The sequence below is a fragment of the Anopheles coustani genome, chromosome X, assembly GCF_943734705.1.
Source record: "Anopheles coustani chromosome X, idAnoCousDA_361_x.2, whole genome shotgun sequence".
Lineage (NCBI taxonomy): Eukaryota > Metazoa > Arthropoda > Insecta > Diptera > Culicidae > Anopheles > Anopheles coustani.
Window position 1 is genome coordinate 2696800 of NC_071290.1, and position 11556 is coordinate 2708355.

The 11556-nt window shown below is 47.5% G+C and overlaps 1 protein-coding gene across 1 annotated transcript; it reads right to left on the bottom strand.

Moving 5' to 3' along the window:
* On the bottom strand, window positions 1-978 carry LOC131269267 (pupal cuticle protein G1A). Its single transcript, XM_058271615.1, has 4 exons — window positions 967-978; window positions 630-891; window positions 162-348; window positions 1-85 (listed from the first exon to the last, which is right to left on the bottom strand). Exons 1-4 carry the CDS (start codon window positions 976-978, stop codon window positions 1-3), a joined length of 546 nt encoding a protein of 181 aa, XP_058127598.1.
* Between the last annotated feature and the right edge of the window lie 10578 nt (window positions 979-11556).

The following is an 11556-nucleotide window of genomic DNA, read 5'->3' on the forward strand; positions in this document are numbered from 1 at the left end:
TTACCAGGCGTAGCTGGCACCGAGTCCAGCGAACTGCACCACCGATCCACCGTGCACAGCGGCTACAGGAGCGGCCAGCGGAGCCCTGGAATGGCAGTGAAACGATGCCCACCGGTTAGAGGCCGTCCTTAGGGAACAGATGGCGCTCGATAGGGACTTACTTGTAGGCCAGCGAGGCGGCAGGGTACGCCGGGTAAGCGGCCGGGTAGGCGGCTTTAACGATCGGGGCGTGGGCAGCGTAGTGGACGGCCGGGGCGGCGTAGTGAGCGGCGGCCGGATAGTGGACAGCCGGGGCGGCATAGTGAGCAGCGGCCGGGTAGTGGACAGCGGGAGCGGCATAGTGAGCAGCTGTTGCACCAAAGAGACAACGATTGTTAGATAGTTGGAAAAGGACAAACGGAAGCTAGTACGGAAACTTTGAGGTGTGATGGAATAATTAGAACTTTGATATTCTAGGCGAGTGTCACCCCAGGATCAGGAGTTCTTTGCTAGCGTATGACATTTGGAAGCGAAAATACTTAGGGTAATGAAATCAACAGTAATATCAGTGATGAGTATCCTTGCGGGTAACTCCTACATCTGCGCTATCGGTAGCCAGGTACAGTATCTGCTCTCCTCAATCTACTCACCGTAGGCCGGAGCGGCGTACTTGACGGCGGGTGCGTAAGCGAATCCATCGTTGCTCAGGCGGGAGCTGTGCACGCGGACCGACGAGTGCGCGGAGTCGACGGCCTTCGAGTACTGCGACAGGACGTTCTGGCCGTACAGACCCTTGACGGTGTGCTCGTGCGACGCACCGACGGAGTGATAGTCAGCGCTGGGGGCCGCAATGGAGTAGGCGGCCGGTCCGCCGGCACTGACGGCAGCAACGAGCGCGGCAAGGATGACGAACTGCACGATCGAGAGAACATCCGTGAGATTAGGAAGACACTCCCGCACGGTTCCAGCTCGGTTCGGATCTCTTACCTTGAATGCCATGGCTATGTTCGGGGTTGGTTTTTAGTTGGTTGGTTGATGGAGTTGATTGAATGGTTGCTCGCTCGGAGATCGTTGCTGCTGAAGTGATGCTGTTCGAAGTTACGCACCACTGCTTTATATACCAAAGTGTTGTATTTGCTCTGCGCCGGTCCTCCTTCCCCCGCCCGATCTACCACACCCAAGCTCCGATGGGGCGTAGCCGTTCTAGACCTCCGCAAGCGAGCAACGCGCCTAGCGTTCGGCAAGAACTTATCTAACGCGGCCTATCCAAACGCAGCCTTGCCGCAAACTCCTAGCACCCTTCCGAATTCCTCCTTCCCCCCAAAAACACTGATGAAAATAGTGAGCCTTTCGATCAGTCCGCAAGGGCCACGCATGGGAACACCTGAGTACGTTCACTTCACACCCTTCCCCCCTTGCGCCGGCGTCGGTGAACCCGATTTAAGTATCGCCCGGAGATCGTAGAGATCCCGCCGTTCAATGCTCCCCCGGACTGGGACCGCGGGTTTTTGCACACGCACCGTTGTACGCCGGTGCTGGAGGGCACACCCGCCCCCGGGACGGATCCGGTCCGGTCGGGCAGCCACGCGCCATTCGGCGGAGGTCAACGGAGCAACACGCCCAGAACCGGTTCTGCGACCTCCGCCACATTATGCAACTGCCACAACAACGCAGCACGTGAGTGCACCGTTGCACTTTCCCTGCAAGCCTTAAAGCCGCATGCAGCCAAATGCCCCCGCCCGAATGTGACAACTGTACCGCGGCGTTTTGGGGTGCAACCAGTGTACCGCCTCCATGCACGTTCACTTTTCTCCGGTGCGCCTAAACGCTGCTGAATCGGTGCAACAGCTGCACCGGGTGAACAAACTAAATCAAAACGCGCAAAGGTTAGGCACCGCCGCCACAGCTGTTGCCACAGAGCGCGCGCGCCCCGCTTCGTCATACACACAGTCGCAACTGGGTCAGCGAGAAATCGGCGGCCATCGTCTGCATGATAATTTGCAGCGCCAATTCGTTTGGAATGCTTCAGCAGGACGCTTGGCGTTCGCTCGCTTGTTCGGTGGACTTTCGGGTATCACAGCAACTACATCTCCGGTGCACGTCCTATCGCACCGCACACCAGCAAAACTTAGGGGGCCCTACGACCTACCGAACCCGAGCTTTTACATCAAACATCTTCGGGCACATTTCCACGCCCGCCCATAAATAATAAATCACGCAAACAAATTCTTATGATGTACGGACAAAAACAGGGGGCGCAAACAAAAAATACATTCAGCCAATCCCTGTCACAAACCAATCCCCGAAGTGCTGCCATATAGACCGTCTCCCTGTCCTGTGCGAGCGTACAAAAATAAACGAACCACGAAAGCCGCCTCCATTAGCGCTGAGGTTTGATATCCACCACTAGTACACTCCACAGGTAAGGTAAGGTGAGGTAATATGCACCGACTGAAGCGAAGCACATTCATTTCTCCACTGAACATGCAAAACTATTCCGAAAGTATTTCTATTCGCTTTAGGAAATGCTTTTAAAGCAATTCACATATTTGGTATGACACACACCAAATTCGACATTTCAAACATCTGAGTGGAATCTACCGCACCAGCTCATCTTGCCCCACTCGTTCCTAAACTGTTGGAAAAAGTTGCCAATCGACCGGACGCCACAGCCTGAGGTGAACCCGGCCGTGTTGGTCAAAGGTAGTGAATATTTCGCAGCACCAGAACAAAAAAAAATCATCATCCCACCGGACGACACTTTTCTTTTCCACGGCCCCAAAATCCGGTTGTTGATGGTGCCGGGGATCGCTGTCGGTGTATTTTCTTTTTTTTTTCCCCTGTAAACGCAAAGGGCAAACAAAACGCCCCGGCCCCAATCCCCTCCACATTCTCTGGAGATTTTCTTGGTTTTCGTTTTTCGTTCCACTCGCGCCATTTTGGTTAGTTGCGTTTTGTTGGCCTAGATTACACGGAGGGACAAAAACAATGCCGTATCCTGCTCGAACGCACACACCCATTGTGCACCCCGCGTCGTCGAACCATCACAGTCGAGAAATCATCTGAATGAGTAATTGATTTGCCAGCGGACGCATCAGCGCACAATAAAAAAACCTAAGGTAAGCAGAGGCAGTGCGCCACAAGTCCTCGCGTGAATAAAAATACTTCTAAATGTTTGTAAGATTGGATCATTTTGCCTAACATTTGCCTCACTTTGAAGCATTCGTCTCCACAGCAAGGATGCAAGGGTTATACAGTGAAAAGTGTTTTTGATTTTCGCTCAATATTTTGTTCTTAATCCAACTAAATACACTGCTAATATTTGTTGCATCTTGTTTTGCATTTTGTCCTTGTGAGAGTCACTTATGAGTTAGCGAAAACAAACACATTTAAAGTGCCCACTTTGAAATTTCGAGTTTTGCATAAACTTTTCCATTGAAAGCTAAACAATTCATTGTTTATAAATATTGTTTAGGTTTGTTAGCACCCTTTCTGACAAATGGGACATTCATACATGTATTTGTTAATATTAGGTTAAGGTATCTCATTACTTTGACGAGTGGTAATACGGTTGGTGGTAATTTTCCATTATTTGCTTCAATAATTCAACTCAAAACATAACGTTGCATTTTACCCCCGAACGGGACATCTGGCCCTACGTTTCCCTAACGAAAGGACTTTCGAGCAACAGTCATCCCGGTCATTCAAACCAAAAGCTGTCTGCTACCATGGGGAAAAGATCGATTGCTCCATTTGCCAAACCGGGAGGGACGGAAAAATCCTTCGAAAGCTGAAAATCGATCGGATATTTTTCAATGGAGCGTCTGAGCGAGGAGAGAGAGACGCAACAAAAAAATGGGAGACCCCAAAAAAGAAAAGGCAGGCCGTGTTTTACCGCTAAATGTCAAACGGTGTTTTAACAGCTGGAATCCGGATGCCCCTCGGGTTTTGTTTGTCCCGAGCCGTTTTCGGGTCGTTTTCCGGCTACAAGATTGCTGGCTGCCGGATGCTCTTCTCGTTGCTCGTTCCCGAAACGTCAGTTCTTTTTTTTTAATGCAGTTCAAGGTTGCGAATCGCACGCTGCAAAACAAACCCGGTGATCGGATGCCCTTCTTCCTCGATCACCGAACAGCTTAGTTAGCAAAGTGTGCCGTGTACGTCGCCCTCAATCGCGAATGTCTCCGGCGTCAGTTAATGGGCACAGTATTACGAGCAATTATGGTCACAATTACAACCCTCCGTACCACGCACCCTTGCCAGGGTCCAGAAGCGGTTAAAGCTCGACGCAAGGGTGGTAATGGGATAATTATATGAGCTGCAAATTTGTCGATGAAGCGGTAGGAGTTGGCAGGGCGCAACTGGTAGGTAAACAATGGATGCCCTCCTGCACATGGAGTGCCACAAGCTAAATAGAAGGAAGATAAACACATCACAAACACACACCCCCACACACATACCACACAGTTTAGGATGCCGCATTATGTCGATGCCTGGAATGCATGGAAATTTATGTCGGCAGCATCGCCCGGCTGTTGGAGAGGAAAAACATTCCCGCCCGCCGATGAGTGCGGAGAACGCGAATTAAAGCGCATTTTCCAGCTCGCCGTCCCTGGCAGTCGGATGGAGAGGCAATCAATCAACTTTCCCGGCCGCAAGCCGGGGTTGGTGCTCACCCAGTTATTAAACAGCCCTCATCAGAGGGCAAGGTGCGGACGTTCCACATCCACGCCGAAGGCTCCAATATGGAAACGGGAGGCAATTACAGCCATCGAGCATCGGTAGAAAACAATCCCCAGATGGTCGTTTACGGTGGCTACTCAATAAACATGGCATACAAAATGCATCCATTAATCACCGGCTCCGGGCGGATTCGCAGCAAACATCTTCCGATTCGCTGCAATCGAGCAATCTCAATCATTGGTGTGCCAATTTTCCAATTGCTCATTGCAACGGGTCGGTTTCTATGTCTCGCCCGAAAAGTTGAATGGCTTTCGACCTCCCGGGTGTTAATAAACTATGCGCCAAAGCCCCAACCACCCATGCGGTAATCATACAAACCGCTACGAAAGTTTATCAACGTTTCCACTTTTTTCGCCCTAAGCCAATCATCTCACCACTCGCTCGTAAACGACCTGCCCAAACTCCTACCAGACAGCATTCCATCAACTTGCGGATAGTACCAGGGGACAGTGGGGCAAAATGCACCGCATTGTTTTAAGCGCTTTTCATTTTAAACCCATATTTGAAGTAATTGGATATGTTTATTAACACGTTTCATTTCTCGACTCTACGGCAATATTTTTACGGAGAAAACGAGAGAAAGCAAATTCAGTGTGTTAACAAATGTTTACAGCTCAAACATTTACTGAAACATAGATTTCAAATTGTTCTAACCGTTATGTTCATTTTTGTAAAAAACTTATTGCGCCAAAAGAAACAAATCAGCAACAACAACAAATCCCAACACTTCGTTGGGATAAGTTCAGCTGCTTTCTAGTTTTCGGTATAGATGGTAAATATTTGTAAATTTTTTTAAATTTGTTATATATGGGAAAAGATGTAAATGATGGTATGGAAGTTCATATTGCCACACCTTGCCTTACTTGATTCCTGCTAATGTTGTTACATATCCGATTGTAATCCATGACCATACGCTTCCTGCTAGCGCTCTTTCTCTTCCATGGAAATCAAAGTTATGCATATTTAAAATTTTATCAAACCACCCTGCCGCAACCATCTCACGGGCACCCCGCATGCATCCTGCCCTTCCCTACGGGTTATACAATATGCGACAGTTGTCGAAAAGAAACCCCGTTTGCCCTCTTGCAGTCTGAGCACGTTTGTAGAGCGTGCACGATGCGCATCCATTTGACTCTGCAAGCGTTTCAAACAACCGGTACTCGCCGTGTTATCGTAGTACAGGTTTTTGTCCGGACTGCCGTTTTACTACTCCCATTCAGTGTGAAAGTGCGCCCTTACATTTCACTGCGGATCAACTTTCTAGGCAAATGTTTACTCTTATTACTCTCACCCCGTCTTACCAACGTCAATTATTCTTACCACCAAAAGTGCCACACATGGATAACCAAATTTGTCTTTCTCTTGTTTTGATTGCCCGAAGTAATAAAAATTAAGAACAAATACAAATTAAGAAATAAAGTCAAAAAACTTTTACTAAACTTGCAACAAACACATTTCAAGTATTGATATTGTAAAATCTGTTGGAAAAGATTTCACATGTAATAGCAATAAGGGATAAAAGTATCATCTAACAACTAATTTATAATTTCCTCTACTCCCACCTGTTGCTTCTCCAGCGAAGGAGTAACCATTCTTTCACTCGAGATGTTCTGTTCATTCCTACTGCAACCAATAACATAATGTTTTTTGTAATATTCTTTTACAACATCGTAAAAAAACGTTTAAAAGTTTTTTGAATTGCATCGTTCTAATAACCTTATGAACTACAGTAAAAAGTATGAACTACACAGGTTGGCCATGGATACGTTGTTAGCTTTAGCTGTGGATGTGAAAATTAACTAACTATTTATAGAAAAATGAAACACGTAGGAACAGACAAAACAGGCTCTCAAAATAAATGTTTGCATTTAACAACTATGAGTGCAAGAAAACCTCTCTGTAGGTACCTTGGTACAGTGTGACATCTATTTTCACCGGGCAAGCGCACTGACAGCACAGACAGCAAACAACGAAAAAATATTTTGGCTCTGCATGACAACCAAAGAATCGCGTTCGTGCAAGTTGCATCTTCACTTTTCGGTTACCGTCCGACATACTTTCCCCGATTCCTGTGCCGGTGTTTTTCAAGTAAATTGTTGTGAAGCAAGCGTTGTGCTGTTAGTGCTGCTGTTAGCAACCGAAATCAACCTACTGCGATGGTTTCGGACGCCCAGTGTTGTTAAAAATAAGACCGGGAATCGGTGAAACCAATCTTTGGAGTTTCTTTACTTTGGATAGTCTCAGAAACCTAGGGTTGCTGAATGCAGTAGCGTGGCCAATTTTCGCGTTTATTGCGGCATCCTAAGGGAATGTAGGTCTGCTTTACGGTTCACGCATCGAGGGAAGGACGTATCAAGCAGTGCACAGCAGAAGCCATCATTCAAGGTAGCTATCCTCAAAGAACAACAAAGAGATTGTAAAACAAACGCTTAGTATAGTAGTACGCTTTGCTTACTATTGAAAATCATAGTCATATAAAACAAACCCGGTACTGGTCGGCACGTAAGCGAATCGTTGGTAAGGCGCTTCATCGATTTCACTCCAGCAGGCAGGGCAGGGATGATGATTATTTGCTCGTTTCGTAGCACCAAATTCGAAATCAAGGAATGTTTCTCGTCCCGAACAGAGACCCGAGAACCATGGCGCCCACATCTTGATGTCAAAATTCGCCCCGTCACTAGTAATTGCAAAAACACTTTCATGTATTTTTAGAACTGACATGTGAATGGTCAAAAAACATCTTCATCATCCATAGCAAGAGCAAATTAGATTGAGCTCCATACCGCCTGTACCACATACTTTACTTTTCAACTCAAACCGATTGAATCGACCTGAATGATTCATTCTATCTTTTAGATGTAACATTTTTGCTAGAGTGGCTAGAGTCAACAGAGGAATGCACACTCAGTGACATGACTAAAAGACAGCACGCACTTTGCTCCAAACATATTATTTGCTGTAAAAGTAAAGCGCATAAGATGGACCCATTTGGTTACTATTTGCTACAAGATACAAATAGCGGATTGCAGGCATTTTCTTCTAAAGAATCAGTATCACAACGAAGTACGCTGGGAGATAAAAGATAAGGCCACACGAGTGCTGACTGCCATAAATGTATTTTATGGAGGCGCGCAGCGTTTCAACAACTAAACTGTAGGTGGTGATTCAGAAATGAATTTTAAAAAATTACAAGAAACTGACTCAAAAACGATTCACTACAAAAGTTTACGGTGCAAATTGATATTGTATAGTTGAAAGGCTTAAAATGGCTCTAGGGTCTCTTTGTTCATCGTTTAACATTGTATAACAAAGTTAGTTACTCAAAACTATTCCGTTTAAGCTTACTAATGAAACACTTCGCGGTAGCTTTTAGTTGCAAGGGTTTCATTTTGTGTGTCGCTCAGTATGTTATCGTCTAATGGAGTCATAAATCTGTCCCAGGCTGGTGAGTAAACCGTCGATAAGGCAATGCAAGGGCCAACAGATTTTCAAGTTGCGTCTCGTACTATCTGATATAAACAGTTACGACGTCATACGATGACGCATTGGCCTTTCAAATTGTCTTCATGGCCAATCCAGCACTATCGTAGTGTTCTTATCTTTGTTTGTCGATTGCTGATGCAGTTGTCGTTGCATACAGTGTTTAAAATTTAATATTTTTAAGTAAAACTACCTACAACATATTGTCTTTAAGCACATATCATGCTTACACTGAGACCTAGCGATGGCTCACGAGAAAGGAAATTACGATATTAAAACAGCAAATGTAACCTTAAACGGGACAATTTCAACGATTATTTTTGTTTTTCTTTTGCAGCTCAACTCCTCACCTATCAAAGAATCACTACAAAAGAAGAAACGGTCGTTCGGCGAGAATGATTTTTCAAATGGCGGATCTACCATCACCGAACCCAGATGCTGCTCAGCCCGAGGGAGGGGTTTCTAATACACCGTCTTTGGAGAACAGTGTGAAGAAGTATTACCGCAAAGCCGAGCACAGGTGAGTTGAAATTCACACTGTTTTATGTTAACATCGCCTAGTACATTATCGAGCCGCAGAACCTTTGAAATTGGTGTTTATATTTTAAAGGTTGGTAGAAAGCGAAAAGTTACCCAGGACACCAGAGGTTTGGACATCAATTCAATGGGGTTCAATGTATCAAACGACTATGACTATAAAATGCCAACGCGTGGCAATATTCATTGTTTTTATTCGCTCCACAAGCGGATACAAACAACAACCAGTTAGCTTAGTTTTAAAATCGAAGCTCAAGGACGTTGTAGGTCATAAATTACAACCACTAATACTGCCTTTATCGGGTGCAATCGACCGCTCCCGGTCGATTATCAACAGAGCGCGTCCGACAATGGGTCTGATCAATCGATCACTGTGCAGATTGCGGCGCGGCTTGTTTGCAATTTCCGTTCAACGCGGTACAATTAAATACCCCAGATACAAATAACAACTCTTTGTGACGTTGCCCCGAAATGGAGCAAGCCGTAGGCACGGAACGTACACTATGACGTCATGACGCGGCCGCAGTTGTTGCATCGAGCGAAGACGCTCATGTTCGCCTAAAGAAAACGATTCAGTAGAGCCGCGAGAGCGTGGCAATAAACGTTCCGATAACAACAACCGGATTTGATCCGATAATGACGCTATCAATTGAATAATTTTGGCTAACCCCCAGCTCTTGGGGTTTGACAAAATTATCTCTTCACGGCACTTTGTTCCAACTCGCCACCAGAGAATGAAGCTTATTGTACTTAGACCCTGCGGCCATAATCCAGCCCGAACATTTTTCTTTTACCACATTGATTTCGATAATTTATACCATCACTTCCTATCGCGAACGTTGTGATTTCAATGTATTTGGTTTGGCTTCGAAAACGATAACCGAGAGCTTCTCTAATGGGAATGAGATTTCAATAAACAAACCAATCATACTTATTTCAGTAACTAACCACAATGAATTCCTCATAGTTAATGGTCGATTGAAAACTAAGATTTGTTCCAAATCGTAAGCAATCGATAGACGATCGTCTCCAGAAGCGTTCGGGGGAGAACGTCATACTTGCCAAACTCACTTCGGCCATCGGATCCTATTCCAGCAATTATTATTATGCTCTGGAGGTCGAAATCAATTAACCCTTTTGTGGCCCTTTAAGATTATAAGGATTATATGATAATCTATTGCAACCAACGCGGATTCACGAAAGTGGAGTGTTTCAGCAACGTTTTCACCGATGCTCTGGGAAGTGTCCCGAAAAACCACCTCCCATCAGCACCCGAAGGGTTAGCTGCTGGAGGCGACCACAATCGCGAGGCGGAGAGAAATCCTGCAATCGGATGCACCAGCACGGGACGGTGTGTGTGTGCGCTGCACTTTTGCCCACCCCCGCCCATAACGCCCGTTCGTGCCGCCTCAACCCGGGCGATTCGTCTATCGCTGTCCCGCGGCTCTTTCACTCGTCTCGTATTGCTGGCCAAGCTCGTATCTTTTCCTCCCACTCTGCTCGACGAAATCCACCTACGTGGAGACGGTCTCTGCTGCAGAGTGCGGCTTAGCTGCAATGGCCGAAGGGCCGTGCGCGTCCCACTCCCTCCCCGCGCAGATTTGGTGTGTGTGCAGTTTCGAGTCGGCCATCCACGGTCAGTCCCCGTTCCGCCACCCGTTCGAACGCAAGCAGAGTGTGCGCTTGTTGCTGCTCCCCTGCAAGGGAAAGCGTGTAGAGAAGTTTGTTATTCCGTTGGCTGTTGTGTGTTTGTGTGCTGTTGTTGGTGTGTCCACGTTGTGTTGGCCGGTCCGAGCAGGGTGGGTATTGAGAGGCAGGTATCGAGCGGGGTGTTCCGCACATCCGGTTTCTCCCCGGGGCGCTCTCTGTTTTGGGCCAGTTTTCGGCCAGTTTTGGGTTAGGTTTGGGCTGCTTGCGAAGGACGGCAGACCCTTCTTCATCATCGGCGCCATCCGTGCAGACTTCCGTGCCCGCCTCCTCCACTGTCCTCCCGCTCTCACACTCGCGCCGTGGATCAAGGAAACGCAGCCACATTCGGACCAACCAACTTTCCCTCTCGAAATCACATTCCAGCGGCACGCTTACGCATAGAGACCCCGATTTTCTACCTACCCCCCACGAGAGGCCATCGTTCGTGGCCTTGGATTCCCCCTCCCGTCGGAGAAGGGTGAAATGTATATTCTGGCGTCTGCGTGGGGTTCCCTTCCGTAGGTCGGTCGCGATATCGACAAGTGCGTCGTGTGCCTGCTGTCGTCACCCCCGTCGTTTTGTGAAGCTACTCGTCCGTCACAAAGCGAAAAGCGCACGATCGCGGCAGCATCACACACATTCCGCAGCTCGCTTTGTCTTCTGTGGTCGGTCTCGCGCACCGTCTCGCTTCCGCCATTACGCGCGCTCCGTTGAGCGCTCCAGCCGTTCTTCTATTGCGCGGTCGCGTCATTCTTTCCTCTATCGTTGCGCCCGTGTGTGTCGTAATAGTCGTGCCGTAGTCGACGGAGCCCCACACTGGTCACCTCCAGTCGAGTTTGCAGCTCCGGTTTCGCGTCAGTGTCGGTACGGCTGTCAACGTCGGCGTGTGTTCAGCCATTCAAGTTAATCTTTGCTCGCGCTCCACACCACCTCGCACTTCCTAGCTCCAGCAATCGGTGGCGTATTGTTGTCGTGCCCCCGGTCGCGAACGGAAGTGCCCAACAGTGTGCCTACGTGCCGTATATTTGTAACGTTTTGCTTTTATTATCGTTGTTATTTTTGTGACCCTTATTCACCCGCAAACGCAGTGCCGTACGTCGCCGTCGCGTTCCACGATAAAACAAACATAAA

Excerpts from the sequence above, each read along its gene's own strand:
- LOC131269267 (XM_058271615.1), bottom strand. Across the intron at positions 349-629 it reads GTACGCCGCTCCGGCCTACG|CTGCTCACTATGCCGCTCCC; the intron begins GTGAGTAGATTG and ends TTGGTGCAACAG. Across the intron at positions 86-161 it reads GCCGCCTCGCTGGCCTACAA|GGCTCCGCTGGCCGCTCCTG; the intron begins GTAAGTCCCTAT and ends CTGCCATTCCAG.